This window comes from Taurulus bubalis, assembly GCF_910589615.1.
Source record: "Taurulus bubalis genome assembly, chromosome: 11".
In the NCBI taxonomy this organism is placed as follows: Eukaryota; Metazoa; Chordata; class Actinopteri; order Perciformes; family Cottidae; genus Taurulus; species Taurulus bubalis.
The window spans coordinates 19206871-19223975 of NC_136599.1; the positions used below are offsets into that span (position 1 = coordinate 19206871).

General features: G+C 42.6%; 1 protein-coding gene across 1 annotated transcript in view; it reads left to right on the plus strand.

Moving 5' to 3' along the window:
* The window catches only part of sema3bl (sema domain, immunoglobulin domain (Ig), short basic domain, secreted, (semaphorin) 3bl), a gene marked incomplete at both ends in the record, with an annotated part of 55754 nt that overhangs the window by 24900 nt on the left and 13749 nt on the right, over nucleotides 1-17105 (plus strand). The window contains 7 exons of the mRNA XM_079226682.1: nucleotides 3438-3557; nucleotides 12294-12384; nucleotides 14158-14274; nucleotides 14821-14963; nucleotides 16179-16293; nucleotides 16417-16486; nucleotides 16949-17093. Coding sequence (XP_079082808.1) covers nucleotides 3438-3557; nucleotides 12294-12384; nucleotides 14158-14274; nucleotides 14821-14963; nucleotides 16179-16293; nucleotides 16417-16486; nucleotides 16949-17093 — 801 coding nt within the window. The remainder of the gene's footprint in view (nucleotides 1-3437; nucleotides 3558-12293; nucleotides 12385-14157; nucleotides 14275-14820; nucleotides 14964-16178; nucleotides 16294-16416; nucleotides 16487-16948; nucleotides 17094-17105) is intronic.

Genomic DNA, 17105 nt, shown 5'->3' on the forward strand with positions numbered 1-17105 from the left:
CACTCTCCAGAGAACATGTTTGGCTTTGCCGTTGGCTCCATGCTGGCTCTAACGCCTCATGGACATAATCAACTGGCTACGGCCATGAAAGTAAAGTACGATAAAGTAAAATTATCCAGACAGCAGCTCTGCAGTGTCCAAACTTCCTTCATTCCCCTTTCCTTTTTGAAACATATACGTTCTTCCAGAACAACAACAACAGCAGCAGCAAAAACAAAAATCAATTGGCATTTAGCAAAATGTAAGAGGTGTAAACAATACTTTGCTGGTTAGTAAGTTAATTATTTCTGACATGGCACACTAATAATGCCATCTTTCCCTTTCAGTCCTTTTGGGTTACACAGTAATTAATCACTGCCAAACCTCTTTGGCAAACATGCACCTGGGTGCCAAAGAGGTTGAAAGTCCTGAATTATTGGCCTGCCCAGGACAAACTTGGAGAAGCCAAAGTATGAGACACATTTTCCTGGTCTTTGAGCAAATTTCTTGCTTTTAGACAGAGCATATTTAAAAGATTAATGCGTCCATGCCAAATTATGACTGTGTTATACTTAAACAAATCAGACCATGCATGAATCAAATGATTTGTAGCCTGTGGTACTGTTACTGCTCATATTTCTCAAAATAAATACAATAAATTAACCATAAACCTTCTTTCTGTCATGAAGAAGACATTTGTCTCCACTCGCTCTGGAGTCACCCGCTCTGCTTCTTCAGCCAAAGAAGTCGGATGTAAAATAAACATTTAATTAATCCACTGGACTGGATAAGGTTCCTCAACCAGGGAAACAATTGTTTGACCTGTTAATGTGCGTGTAGGAAGTGATCTTGCTTCAATCTGTTATCGAACTTTTAAATCTTAAGCTTTCGTTTGGACCACAATGTCCTCCTATTGAGCGCTCCAAAATCACCATACCCCATGAGAAATCATGAGAGTTGCAAATTGAGAGGCTGCCAGAGGTCTTGGCAATGCTCTTGTTTGTTTATGTTAATGACACATGGGTCTCAGAGCAAATGCAGTCATAATTTGGTGTTTAAATTTCTATCCATACCCTTTTTCAACCCCCAAGACGATGGGTTCTGCGGTCAGTTAGAAAGTTTCAACATTGTGAAGCAGCAACGTTGTATTGCTGGGAAGGAGCATGGGTGGTCAGCTAACCTCCCCTTGATCATCAAAGGTGAACACATGAACATTGTGAGCTTTTGTGTCCACCAACTAGCCTGACCCGTGCTGTATATGCAGTGAATAAATGCTGGCTGGATGTTAAGACTACTCCCTGAAATCTCCCAGTGAGACAAACCCAGATTTAGTAATCAAACACACTTCATTTTCTGTTTAACACCACTCCCTGTATTGCCACTTAATCTCAGGAAGACCACACAGACAGTTAGAACCCCAGATCCCAGAGTGGGAGAGCAGAGACATATTTCCTCTTTTCAACATTTCATTCCACTCTTTGCTCTCCTCGGCCACACAGATCTCTGAGATGCGTCCCAGAGTAGTAGAAAGGAAACGAAGGAGACACATTTCTATTCATTCTCAGTCCACTTGATAAGCTCTCCTAGACCTCGTATATATCTTCTGTAATAGAGACAGAAACCTTTTCAGTAGGCTGTGTCACGGATGAAGCCATCCAATTCTAATTTGGGATAAATAATTTGACAGAAACAGCATGTCACATTTGCTTTACGATACCCTCTCTTCCTCAACAGAAACATATACCGCCATATGTGAAACGCAGCTGCTCCTTCTTTAGTACAGAAAGCGTCCTTAATGCAAATGTGTTTCTGTTTAGTTTATTACTGGTCTGGTCTTGTTTGGGGAGAGAAATGAGCCCACAGCAAAGGGCAATATGGGGACGTAAACTACTTCTCGTACTGCAGTGACATGGTTTACATCACGTCTGCAGCGCCGCAAAGCACTCAAGGAAATGTTTGAGTGTCTGACTGTGAGTACGAGACGGACATGGGCCACACACAAAATGACAGATTTCCTAGACTTGGGATTTGTGAGAGACTAGCGCACATGCGTATACATCAGGAACTACCAAACAACACAGAAGTTCTCACAGGAAGCATGCACCAATGCACTTGGAACTCATTTAATTCGACGTCAACACACGCCATGCATGCACACATTTTGCACCAGAGGTACACCAGACGCTCATTGTGCAGATATGAGTTTGACCTCGTCAACTTGAGTGAATGACAACCCGGCCGATCCCTTCCTTCTCCGCTGACACCCATTTTGTCAGCCGCTTCTGTAACAGACAGGAAGTAGTCATGCCCTCTGCTTCCTGTGTAGTGCAGAAATGTCTTGATACTTGTTTCCTCAGTCGCCACTTCTTTTGTTCTCTCATGTGTGTTTGAGTGTCTGGCCTTTTGACATTGTGTCCACTTGGATATCTTTGTTTCCATTTCAGGCCTTCTGTCTCTAGTTTTAGCTCTAGTTTAGTACGTTCGGGAGTTCACTGAAGTGATCAAAATTGAACCCAGCATTATTGTTGGTGTCTTCACATCCGTTATGACCCACAACTCACATATCACGTCAACATTATCCCTCTTTTGGTGTTTTACAAATCTTGACAATGTTCCTTTGACCCGAATGTGATGAAACTTGTTCTACAACATCAGCATGTCACGTTGGCTGAGATCCAAAAATCAAAGATACGAGTCCTATGTGGGACACTGAGGATATCACGTTACATCTAATAAAGCTCTGTTCTTGGCCCTCATTGCACACATGTGGGATCAATAAGCCCTGTTGAGAAAAACATTTTGTTTCTCTTCAGTACCCTGAAAATGTACTTATCTGCATGTGGATGACAGGTAACTTTGTAGTGTGAGATTTGATTTATTGAAGGGCCCTTCGCTGGTGTGTGTGTGTGTGTGTGTGTGTGTGTGTGTGTGTGTGTGTGTGTGTGTGTGTGTGTGTGTGTGTGTGTGTGTGTGTGTGTGTGTATGTGTGTGCCGTACAGTATGTGTGTAACATGCACGCTAGAGTGAATGTTTACATCCTGGCAGGGCTCAACAAAAAGGATTGCCCCAGGGAAGTAAAATGAAACATTGGGCTATTAAATCTAAAGTAAATCATCTTTTTTTAGCCAGAGCTGATGAGGGAACTAACTAAAGAGTGAGCCATCTTGATTTCTTCTCATCTTGAGAGTGGCACATGTGCAGTGGTAAAATGGCAGTCGGTAAAAACACAGTTTATGAGCTGAGGTGCAAACAAATTTAATTGAGTGGTGATAGAGGGTGTGGGCAAAACTACTATTAATTTTCTTAAAGATCAAAAATGACAATTAACTTTGGTCGATCTTGGTATTTGATGATCGGTCACACATACAACTATTTGTATATAACATAAACTATACCCTTTCCTATATTTATTTGTGATGCAAGTTTTTAACCTGTGTGTTTGTACCTGTGTTTTTCAGACGGAGTGCGCCAACTTTGTTCGCCTCCTGCAGCCCTACAACCGCACCCACCTCCTGGCCTGTGGCACCGGTGCGTTCCAGCCCATGTGTGCCTTCATCTACGTGGGGCACAGAGGAGAGGTAAGCCGGTGTGAAGATAGGTAGTGTGTGTATGGATTGTGCGTGTGTATGGATTGTGCGTGCGTGTGTGCGTGCGTGACGGCTGGGGGCCCACAAAGTATCATGGGAGAGAGAAATTCTCAGTACATCAGTCATGCACAAACATACACAGAAAGAGAAATACATAGACATAAACTGTTTTCCAGTTGGGGTTTTTGAGGAAAACTATGTGATATACAACTGTAACAGTTGTTAAAGACCTTTATTATATTTAATGCATGCTGACGTACTGTTGCACTCTGTTTCCATTTCCTAAAGGAAATGTTTGGAAACTGTAGATTACATTCACTTTTATGCACTGTGGAGCCATTAGAGAGACGATTCAATTTGGACTGTGCAGTTTACTTTGACATCAACTGACTATGAGTTGAGTTCTACCGTTACTCCTTAGCAAGTGTTTATCGAGTCCATCCACCTGATGAAAGCAGGTTGAATTAAAGTCACTCTCATTTTACTCTGGTTTGGCCTCCACCAACTACTGAGAAAACAATAGTTGTCTTTTTGTCTGCCAAATGCTCAACTGTGCTCACCAGCTACAGTCGCTAACTGACTTTTAGTGACGGGTCAGTCAAGTTATTCCTATATGGAATTATGGTTTATTGAGGATTGTAACACTGGACTACACAGCAAATGGGCAGATCTGAAGACCCAAACAGTGGGATAAAAGAGTTAAAAAACTAAGTTTGAAGAGCATTTTCTGTGGATTCAGCATTACAAAAAAGATTTTACGTAACACAAAGACATAGAGAAGAAACAGCATTGTGTATGGCATGTACTTCAGGGCTGGAAAACCGCCACAAAAACCTGTGGTTAGGTTTTTATGATTACATCTAGTGTTCAATAACATTTTAAACACCAAGTTGGAAAAGTACATTCATGCTGACTAAAGGGAAATTTGATTTTTGAAACTTCCGAGGAATGGCTGTCTTACTAGTTCACAGTATGAATAAGTCATGAAGAAATGTCTGCGTTATTATTGCAGCATTGAGACAGGATGCCACTGTATCATAATACATAGAAAGTATTGTGCAGATGATATGATAAGGGAATCAATGGGTGTCCTCTAAGCAGTCCTGTGGAGGACACCGGGGTAATGGAACAAATGTGGCCGGTGCCAAAACACAACTCAGACTGGCCGTGCTCTGAGCTCAGTACCTCTGGGTTCAAGGTTAAGCTTCAGCAGGCAGCTCTGCCATGAGTCTCTCAGCCGCAGTGTTGGGTCCTCTATACGTCTTTTCAACTGCACAGGCTGGCTCTCCACACAGCCACTTAGCTCAGTGGGACCCTCTGCAGAGGCTTGCTCTTGGAGCCATTTGAAAGACAAGAATCAATGAATGGAGCTATGACGGACTTGTAGCTCGCTGTTTCGCGCCGGTCCTCCAGTTCGCTGCCCAGTTGGCCCCGCCTGGCCCAGCAGGAGGGGGTCGAACTGGGCATGGGGAGAGAGGAAAGCTGGATGTTGGCAAAGAGCTCAGGAAAGGGAAGTGAGACATTGAGTGTGGGAGACTACTAACCTTTTAGTGAGTGTGTGTGGTGGACTGTGTGTGTACAGAAGGTACATTGCAGCATTTTTCTTTTCTTTTCGACTTCCTGCAGATTTAGTAGCTCGTCACAGTGTGTGTACTATCCTTGGTGTCATTTTCAGCCTCCCCCTCAATCTGTCATCCTCTGTGTGGTTTTCAGGCCACGGGTTTCATTGCACATCATGAACAACAGCGCTGCTCATGCTGAACAACTTCGTGCCCAGTTACAATACGCAATACAGCAGTCTGGATGAAAAAAAATGAGTCAGTGGAATCTTTAGAGGGTAGTACTGGGCCAAAGGACAGAAAAGTAGGTCACATGTATGAATCCTCCAATGTGATCTCATCCCTACTTTTCTACTTGCCAGGGTCACTGTTATTGACGCATGTGGTTGATATTGGCGCGGTTAACGTTGTATGACCTGGTTGACGCTGTGGAACGAAACCACTCGGGGTTTGAAAAAACATCATGGTTTGGCTCAAAATATATACACTTGTTATGTAACGTATGAGATAGACGTACAGAAACGTCATGTGACTCATTGGCGCCATTCTACGGAACATCGTGCGACACAACGTCAATAAAAGGCACGCTGGTCCCCTGAGTGAAATGTGTGTGTGTCCTGTGCTTGTGAGACCCATATAGCTCTCCTCACTCCTGCCCTCGGAGGATTTCTCGCTCTTGATACTACATCTGTTGCTTTGAGCATGTCTGACACTGATGGGTTTGCATTGTTGAAAGCCCGGTGCGTCACATCCACACTAACGGGTGCCTTGTGCGTTGCTATTCGACGCTCTGGGAATGAATTTGCTGGCAAATAATCAAAACCTTTGCATATTTGTGTTGGGTTGACATAATTCAGCTATAAAGCCTAAAACAAGCCAGACTTTTCTCAATTTCTAGGTTTGCGGTGGATCGTACACACAAATGTCTGTGGGTACTGAGGGAAAGACGAGCATGACATGCACAGTTTAAAGCAACCCCTAATCTGTTTAAATAAAGGAGTTTCAATCTGTTGTTCACTAGTTCATGATGGGGACTGTCGTGCAGCTTTCTTCCTAAACACTGCTGCATTTGTTTAAATTACCCCAGGGAATGTGCTTATGATAGAGAGATAGCGTGTTTGTATCTGTGCATGCCCAGGTGTGCATGAAATGACTCCCAGGTCGTGTTCCAGCTGTATGTGCGTTAACACTCAGACCACCTCAGCTGTCCTGACTGATGTTAAGATACCAGTTGATGTGTGATTGTGTGTAGTTGTCTGCGTGTGTGTGTGTGTGTCCTTCCATCACTCTGACCACAACTGCGACCTTTCAGCGAGTCAGAGTGTCTGCGTGAATGGATGACACCACAGGGAGCCTGTCCATTTATTTAGCCAATCGTTAACTGGTGAAGAACACACACCCGTCTGTTTGCTTGACCTCTCGAGGGAAGCGAGGCTGCGAGCTCTCGGACCAGACTCTGGGTGGGATGACCTTTGAACTTAGGTGTTACAGCCCAGTTAGGGGCAGACAGACACACACTCTTTCTGTCTTTCTCATGCTAGCTTTTCTCTGCTTCGGTCTAGCCGTTGGTCAACCAAACTTTATGGAAAACTTATCAATGTATTAAGAAATACTATAATATAGTATAATTTAATATGTGAATTAGGTTCATTTTACATCGGTGTGTTGAAGTGAAAAGGAAATAGGCTCCCCTACTGTCAAACTGTGTTTTAAAAAATGTCTTAGTCTTGGAGCAGTTACTGTTCTCCAGTGTCAGCTAATCTTAACTATATTTCATGCTTTCATCCAAAGATTAAAAAAAGAAATGCATTTTGCAAAATTCTAGTATTTCCGACCAATGGCCGTGCAGTCCTGATGAAAAGGAGAGTCAGTAGTTTTTATATTTCTGGGAGGTCTTCAAGAAGAACATTTCCGAATCACCAAAATGATTTTGGACTGATTGAATTTCAGAGGGTTAATCACAAAAAGCCTACAGCATGTCGTAGTTTATCCAATAAATGAGTAGCCATGTCTTTATTGTCTGTCTTTGATTGTGAAAACAATGTTTAAATTCATTCTCACCACATGGTGTTCATATTACTGACACTGAACTTCTAATCTGTCTTGGGTCAATGTGTTTTTGCCCCACTCCTTCTTTGTTCTACACTCTCTCTCTCTCACACGCACGGGCGTGCACACACACACACACACACACACACACACACACACACACACACACACACACACAAGCTGGAGCGCCCATGGTGAGTGACACAGCTGCCTGAGCAGTGTCATCGATGGGAAAATAAATGACGCCATAGAGAGGACTAGACCCCACACGCACACACACACACAGTCAAACAAAACACATGACACAAACTTTAACATATACATTTTGGAGATACAGACAGAAACACACACAAACATGATGACAGACATGCACAGTCAAGCATAAAACTAAATATATAGAAGCAAATGTGCAGAAAGACACACAGATTGAAACACATAGGGGAAAGCAGATATATTTGACAACAACTGACAGATCGAAAAAACTAAATTCAAAGCTGGACACACAAATAGCAGACTGGCCCGCTCAACATTATAGACTTGGAGACTAAAGCAGTTCAGATGCTCCATTTCTCAGTAAAAGCCCACTTTTCCTTGGCAGTTCTGCTTTTTGGCACTCAGATAGTACGTTGCTGAGTAACTCACTTCCTCTCGGAGTTCCCTGTCGACCTCAGTGAGTGCTACACATCATGGGATACTTTAAGTCCTTTTGGAAACTAAGCTATTGCATTATGGTGGATAAAAAAAGAGGACCAAAAAGATTTAGAGCATAATCAAAAATAAATTGCTTATAAATCGTCCATTTATTTCTCCCATGTATGTTGCCTTTGGATCCAAGCCCCACAAGCTGGAGATAAATGAGTGCTTATTTTACGGCTTCAGCCTTTTCCCTAATATTTGCTCCATTTACATAATCCCTATTTGTAATTGTCACCATTACTCTCAATCAGCTCTTGTCCTGTCTCTCCTGTGCTCTGTCAATGGATGAGAATGAAGAACAAAGGAGATTTAATGAGAGAATAAACTTTGAGTGGTGAGAGGGAGAGAGACCAGCCATCATTTGACTGGGCAGTGAGGAAAAGGCCAACCACAATAGCATTTCTAATGGGGTCTGTTGGTTGGCCAAGTTGTCTTTAGGATGCTTGATGTGAGTCCAAACCTGACTATACCATTTGACAGTAAACATTTTTTAAACTTGTATCCCGTTTTTAACTTTGATTAATAAACGTGGAAAAAAATCTAATAAAATAGCTCATCTGTGGATTTAAAGTCAAAAGCTTTGACCCTCGACGGATTTTTTGAATCTTTCACTTTAAAAGGGCAGCCGTGGTACAGATTTGCATACACTCATGTCACATCAACCTCTTCTTCATCATGACATGTACAGTGAGGGAGGACAAGAGATGAGAGATTGGAAGGAGATGGGAGGACAAAATGTGGACGTCTGCTTTGTTCAACGAGGAGAGAGGAAGAGAGCAGGGAGAGAAGCTGTTTGGTCCATCCACTGTTTTCTTTGTTTCTTGTACTGATGAGGTCCTAAAGTCCTCCAAAAGACAGAAAGTCAATGAAGAGCGATTAAAGAGCCAGTTCTGCCGACTCACATGAGATGCTACATGTAACTGCATCGCTGTGTAATGACGTGTATTGTGTTCAGTGTATCTTAAGAGTTTGTTTGGAAAATCTTAGTGTAAGGTTTGGGGCGACTGTGGCTCAGTGGTGAGCAAGGTCGTTCTTCAAGCAGAGGATCGGCGGTTTGATCCCCGGCTCCGCTAGCTCATGTCGATGTGTCCTTGAGCAAGACACTTAAATTGCTCCCGTAGCTGCGCCTACAGTGTATAATGTTAGATAGTCCTGATGTGGCACCTTGCATGGTAGCTCCTCTCATCAGTGGGTGATTGATTCCTATAAAGCGTCTTTGAGTATTCAGAAAAGCGCTATATAAAATCAAAGTATTGTTATTAAGGTAAATTATTGGTTTCCCACCCTGCTGTGACTTCTGGTAGTTACTTAGTTAATTTTGTTGAATTCCTTTTAAAACACAAAGACACTTCCTAACAGGTTGTATGCAGTCAGTGATTTGAAAATCTCAGTTATAAGAGCAATTTAATTCTTATGTCTTTTATGTATAAATGCAACTCTGTCATGTGGCTGCATTGCACCGTGTCTACTGAGGCTACTAAATGTGGGGAAATGCCATCTATGACTATTTGTCACTCTATGACCTAATGCTGTTGCAAAATAGATGAATCTGGAAGTGATTCAAAAGAAGCTCTTTGATTCGTTGGAACTGAAACAAAAAACACCCATTACCATTAAGCAGTTGTGGTTTTGTTTTAGGGTGGATTGCTCCTTTTAAAAGGAGAATATGTAACTTTGTTGAGCAGCGACCACTGTGGCCCAAAAGGACAATAGTGGTCATGCTAAATGCTAAAACATGGTGCAACGTTAGAAGGCAGAGGGAAGCGGTAACGTTAGAAACAATAACCTAATGGTCATAGCAGACTTGGTAAGGCCAAAGCAGTGAAACTCCTGTGCATCTTAAATTGAGCAAGGGTGCATTTTATGGCTAGTAAATTCTAACTTCTCATTCGTAAGAGGAGAAGTGTACTATTTCATCTCACTTTAAGGCAGCTGGTTTAGGGTCCAGATTGGAGCCAGCATTAGGTTTTGATTTTAAAAGCTGGCAATCTCCGAACCCATCGGCTATCGATCTGACGACAATAAACCTCTGTGGGTAAGGGACTTTATTTCTGAGGGTTCGCGGGTAGCCAGTGGATATCTGGGCCAAGACTTTCTTTTTCCGTGCTCTGCTCATTGTTTACAGTTCCATTAACTTGAGATTGAAACTGAGCGACTACATATACGACCAGAATGTTTGACAAGTAGCCAGTTTACAAGCTACTTTTAAACCAATGAGACTTTAAATCATCGCCAGACGACAGCCAGTGGGCTCTGAGATCTCCACAAGGACCTTTTACCTGCATTCAACCAATGCTGCTCGACGTGATTCTACTCGGACCACAGATTAAAACCAGAACGCTTCCATAGCAAAGGAAAACTTGTGTCCTGTTGTCTACAGATTCTGCATATGTGAGATTTGTAAATGGTAAGGTTGTATAATGGATGTAAAATAAACGGATAGAAGCTAAAACAAAATCTGTGTGTGTGTGTGTGTGTGTGTGTGTGTGTGTGTGTGTGTGTGTGTGTGTGTGTGTGTGTGTGTGTGTGTGTCAGTAGTCACCTGTCTGAATGGTTTGGTGGAGGGGGGTCCTGATGTATTTTGCTTGGCACAGCGGAAGACAAAGTGGCCTGGATGTCTTCTCTCTCTGTCTATCGCAGCACTTGTTATTTATCTTGGCAGAGCTTTGGCCAAAGTGACTCTGACAGTCTAATCAGCTGCACAGGCAGCCACACCATTCCTCCGGATCATAATAAGATAACACACACAAACACACACACCCCAAACTGCACAGTCTCTTGAACGTATAAGATGCACCAGTGGGAAATTGGGCACAGAAGCGCGCACACACACACACACACACACACACACACACACACACACACACACACACACACACACACACACACACACACACACAGCGATTCAGTGGCGCTTGCTTCAGTAACAAAAGAGCTAAGAGGTGCTGAAAGAATAAGGAAGACTAATGAGGGAACTAAAAGACCTCGACAGAGAATGAGACGGAGAGCATGAAACAGATGGAAATTAGAGCAGAGAGAGAGAGAGAGAGAATGAACGGGTTAAGAGAGATGGAAGAAAGAAAGGAATAGGCTCAGTATCTGTGTGATAATAAAAAACAATCAGATTTGCACAAAGCCATCATCTTCTGCTGGCGTGTAATTTCTAAATAAACATAACTTTTCTTAAATTATGCATTTCCAATTTTGAAACAAATAATAGACTTGTGGTCCAACTTTAATAATAAATGAATACATAATCTACCGTGCAGAAGTCCTCATGCATCACATTGGTGTAAACCTTTTAAATACAATTTTGCTGAATTTGCCGTGTCCATGTTGCTCACCACGTGAGTGTGTGTTGGTGCACATACAGAACCTGGTGTGCGTGGGTGTGCATATTGTTCACCGTGTTTCATAACAGTGTTTTCATCCCGCTGATTTCAATGTCATCATCTCCCGTGTGATCTCTGCTCAGTCGAAGACTCCCCCTTCCAATAACAATGCTCCATTGTCTGTAAGAGGAACAGAGTCACACACAGAGTTCACTGTCAGGACACTTAAATCAGTAACGTGGAATCAAACAGGATGTCTCACGGTAGGTCCTGTCGCCTTGCATTCCCTTTTGATTTTTGAAAGTAGACTATACGTTGCGACTCACATTGATCGGACCAAGCAGCCGGGTACACTGATGTCCTCGAGGTGGGAGTAGAAAGGCCAAGAACAAAACGTCTTTTGTCCAGAGTGACCCTGCTTTGACCTGGCGAATCACACAATCCAAGGATGTGGCCAGTGTTCGTCAGGTGAACTTGACTAACTGGTGAATGACGTAGAAAGAAGCACTCTATTATTTTTAATTGCTTCCTTATGTCTTCACTGATGGAGTCTGCAGTTTGATGTTAAATGTAGATCCATGAACTTTTCCTTTGGCACTTTTTTACTTTCAGTTTTGATCAATGACGAATCAGCTCTTCTATGTATTGTATTATGTTGTCTTGGTCACTTACTGCATAGTATGTGTTGAGTGTGTCTTAGGACCTCAGGGTCATACAAGCTGTTCTCATATGAACTGTCACAATTACTTGTTGTTGATAAAGTTTCAATATTAAGTGTGTAGTCTTTATTTGCAAACAGTGTGATGTCCTTTGTTACCCTGTTGGCGCCGTGATTTACAGTTCAGCTCTCAGGGTTGACCCGTATCCTCAGAACCATGTGGGAAACGTTTTTTAAACTCTGGCAACTGCACTGATCCTACATTTTCTCGTCTCTCAGACGCCGTCTTAGTTCTCAGACGGACGCAGAGTTCGGTGGGAGGACAAATAAATCTGAAAACATATCGGCTGAAACTGAAAACTGTTTGGATACATTTTATCGTACCGCATGAATGTATGACTTATAATCCTCTATGTGTCATTTTCTTCCTCAGCATGTGTTCACCATGGATCCTACAAATGTGGAGAATGGAAGAGGCAAAGTTCCACATGACCCCAGCCTCCCCTTCGCAAGCACCTTTAATGGTATGTCCTATGTTGGTTTGTCTATATTTATAATTCTCTAACAATCCTCAGGTGGTTTCCTTAGCTAATATGGTTAGGGTTAAAGTCCAGTTTCCAAAATGTATACCAGTGACAGACAATCTTGGAAGCCGCTGAGCCAGGTGGTGTGTGTGTGTGTGTGTGTGTGTGTGTGTGTGTGTGTGTGTGTGTGTGTGTGTGTGTGTGTGTGTGTGTGTGTGTGTGTGTGTGTGTGTGTGTGTGCGTGCGTGCGTGGAGCCCTCCATCACAACTTCCTCTCTTTGCAGCTGCTGTGGATGCTTTCAGCATCAGAATTCATCCCACGAAGCATCAAATTTGGCAGGAAATCTTTCAATTACAGCCAAGTACTGAATAGTTTGAAGTTGGATACAGAACAATACACACAAAGCTGTTGAGGAATGTCATTAGGCCTTAAAAAGTCTATCGTAGACAAATGGAGACTTTTGAATGCCGGGAGCGGAGAGAGGAGGGTTTGTTCACCGGCAACAGTTTAAATTTCACTTTCAACATATTGAAAGTGAACAAATGCTGACTTGGCAGATCTGTCGTTGTCCTCATGGTCAGCAGGGTTGTGTAAGAAGACCAGACATTAGGAGTTTAACTGAGTCTGCTATATTCAGGGTCTGTCTCTGTCTCTGACGTGAACACTGACCTCTCTATGGATTTCTCTTCCCAGAGATCGATGGTGTGCAAAAAGCAAAAGGGTTCCCATTGGCCCAAGCGACACTCCCATTTCCAGTCGTCCTCTGATGTAAAGCACTTCAGCCTTGAAACTAATCCATAAAATAAGAAACAAATACCGAGATAAACGAATAAAGTACACATTCAAGTGCCGCCAAAATACGCACACAGGCATAAATAAATAGAGCTTGACCAACATATGACAGCGTGTGATGAAAAATAACAAGAGATGCCAAGAATGAAACAGTAAAAGACGATGAAAGTCCTATTCATCAGCTATCAACCCAATACGGTTTTCCCTCTCCTCAATTTCAGGATCTTTTCCCAAAACACACAAAACTCAACAGGCCCTGTCATCCCCAATTACTGTGTGCTTGCATCTGTTAGAAAGGTGAAGAAAGATGTGCGTGTTTCTAATGCCATTATTGCAGCCAAATAAGATAAGACTACATTTACCCCATGAGATCACTGTCTGTAGTCCTTTTCTCCAGTGGTCCCTGTGCTGGGAAGAAAATAAAACGAATGGGCTTCTTCTCAAAAAAATATCCCTCGTAATTCTTCATCGTCTGAGTTGGAGGGATTTCTGTCTGCAGGCTAGCTGAGGTTGCTGTCTAGCTGATAGCTCTGGCTGCTAAAGGTTTTCTCCAAGTGCCAGAGGAAAGATTTAGTATCTATAAGCAGGAAAATCAATAATTTGAGTTGCTGAAATTGAGACTGAGTCCATGCTGGTCCGTGGAGGATGTACTGTACAAAGTGCGTTTCAGTTTCAGTTTCAGATTACTCTCTATGTGTTTTTCAGCATATTGGACAGCGTGTTATATTTCCTCTTTCCCTCCATGCCTCATTTGTCTGAACCACAATTTCCTTTCTCCGTCACCATGATTTCCCAACTTTTTTTTCCCTTTCCCTTCATTGCTGCTGTTTCTTCATATCTCTCTCTCCTTTTTAACTGTTCCCTTCGACCCTCTCCCTTTTTTCCTGTTGTCTGTATACGTTCCTGTCCTCCTCTACCGCTCTCTTAAACTCTTGAACTTGTTCTCCATCTCCCACCACCTCTGTCTTGCCTCTCTCTAGGTGGGGAGCTGTACGCCGGACTGACAGCAGATTTCCTGGGGAGAGACTCTGTGATCTTCAGGAGTATGGGAGGTCGCTCCACCATGAGGACAGAGACCGACCAGAAGCTTCTCCACGGTAATGTTTCACTCTTTTATCCACCTGTTTCATGCGATACAGAAATGAGACAATGCAACATTATCTTCCATGTCAGGACACCTTGGAGTGTATTATCTTGATTATATTATGTCTTTTTAAACTCATCATCAGGTCCATTTCATCAAGAATATAGCACAATGACTTTGGTTATATGCTGTGTAATGTACTTTTCTCAATATTTCTTTGAACGCACAAACTATCTCCCGGAAATCTTCTTGAATGAGACACAAAACAAACCTAGAATTCTCCAAATGCCTTTCTTGAAAGGATTAAAAGACAATGATGGCAATAACTACATGTTCATCCTCATCAGTGCATATGATTCAGGGCTATACAAGGACACGAGAGAGGGGGACCACATTGGTTTAGTCTCAGCAAGATACAGGGTCGGTGGTGTATATTACATTTTAGCATCAAGATGGGCTCTGCTGCTACAACAAGGATTTTGCTGGTATTTAGATTTAAAATGGATTACTCTCTCGTTTCATGCTAACTCTCCATCCATCCTTATGTCTTCCTCTGCAGACCCAAAGTTCATCGCTGCCCACCTCATCCCAGACAACGACGACAAAGACAACGATAAAGTGTATTTCTTCTTCACGGAGAAGGCCACGGAGCCGGGGGACCGGGAGGGGGCCATACACACGCGCATCGGACGAGTGTGTGCGGTGAGATACTTTATAAACTCTTCACGCAAACACATTTTTTTAGGACACGATGATGTTTCTATTGAGACATGGAAACTGGTATGGAGATAATTTAACTTGTAGCGGTGTTGAGTCTTGTGGCGTCACATGATAAACCGTGGTTCCCTCTCTAGTTACTCAGGATACTCCAAAGGCTGAAGTTAGATACAGACGTACACAGAAAGTGGTCCGGTGAGCTCCCCAATGCACTTCCTTATGGCCACACACACATCCAGTCCCAGGAATGAGACATCTGAAGGTGTGTTTTTCTTGAAGGGGAGGTTTTGATCTGGGAGTCCTGCGGGGCTTTCTTATTCTCTAGAAGATACTATATGGCTCTCTAGGGAGTTTCCACCTGGCCTTTCAGTCCAAGGAATATATTCATATTCCCACTTCAGTCCACATGAAGATGGTTATATGACAACACAAGTAGAGAGAACAGGTCTGCTGGATAAGTATGTCTCTACATGGTTTCTGCTTCCAAGGAGGTAATAGTTGTATCGGTTTTATTCTGTTCCTGTGACAGTTCCAAACCCTCTTGGAAAAAAGACAAATGTATTTCGGAGCAATATATTATTTACATTTCCTAACAGGTCTGTGAAGGCATAGTGCTATTCAGAATCATATGAATTCTTTCTCCTTCCAAAACCCACACAACTGTCGAATGTGCCAACTGTCACCCCCATCTGCTCTGCACACTGTCACACTCTTTCACAGATTGATTTGTCTTAGAAAACCATATGTGTGCCGTGTGCACCATCCACAAATATAGCGATGCATAGAAGAATACACACAAATAACACAGCAGTGCCTTAAAGACTGGTCGACTGTGCCAGAAAACCACCTAAACCTTTAACATTCTTTGTCATCCTCAGCCCCCCCTCTCTTACTCCTCTTTCTTCCCATCTATCTCTCTTTCTCTCCCCTTCCTACACATATTGTAGTATTTCCTCCTCAACCCTCTTTTCTTAATGGGACACCCCGGATGGTTTGTTATACAGAACCATCTGGAAAGCTGTCATTGGAAACAACACTGACAAAAAAAAATTGAGACAATCCTTAACGTTCTTTGCGTTCACATCATTGGGCTACAACACAGTGTGCAAGAGCACAGAGCCCGAACAATAAAAAGGTGTCTTTGGAAATGAGTATGCAGCTGTGTTTTATAGATTGTGTGTCATGTCTCATTTCTACCAGAATGATGTTGGAGGCCAGAGAATGCTGGTGAACAAGTGGAGTACCTTCATCAAAGCCAGGCTGGTCTGCTCTGTACCAGGACCTCACGGCATCGACACACACTTCAACCAGCTGGGTGAGATACACACACACATTTTTTAAAGGTTTTACGTATGCATGCATGAGAGCACAAGCTCACACATGTTATTGTCAGACCTCAGTATCTAACACATGTACTAAATGGCCTTTAAAAAAACAGAGGATGTTTTCCTGCTGAGGACCAAGGATGAGAGGAACCCAGATGTCTACGCGATCTTCAGCACCATCAGGTGAATAACCATGAAGCTTCATATGTGTGGACAGGTTATCTACACATTACATATTCTGCCTTATTTTACCTTAATAATGTTTACCTTAAGCACTTCATTGTTCAGTTATGGTTTTCGTACTGTGGGGTATCTTTTCTTCTGAATTTAATATTAGCTATTTTGTAAATTGGTAGTGCCCTTTGATGGTTAAAAAACTCCACTATCACATATGAGAATATCATCACCTGTATTCATAGACTCAAGGGTGTACCAGTACACCATGGCATCAAAGTCTTTACAGGATCATCATCATCATCAGAGATGTTGAATTATTAACATAAATATCATTATCTTATTGTTATTGCAGCATACTTACGTTTCTTGTAACTCAATCTTCAATCCCATATTTGTTGTCAAATATGTAATACAAATAATAGTTATTTGTGGACATGCTCAACTGTGTATCCCCCCTTTCCTCCACAGTAATGTGTTCCAGGGTTTCGCCGTGTGTGTTTACCGTATGGCTGACATCAGAGAAGCCTTCAATGGACCCTTCGCTCATAAAGAGGGCCCCGACTACCAGTGGGGGGCCTATGAAGGCAGGGTCCCTTATCCAAGACCTGGCGTGGTGAGCGATTGC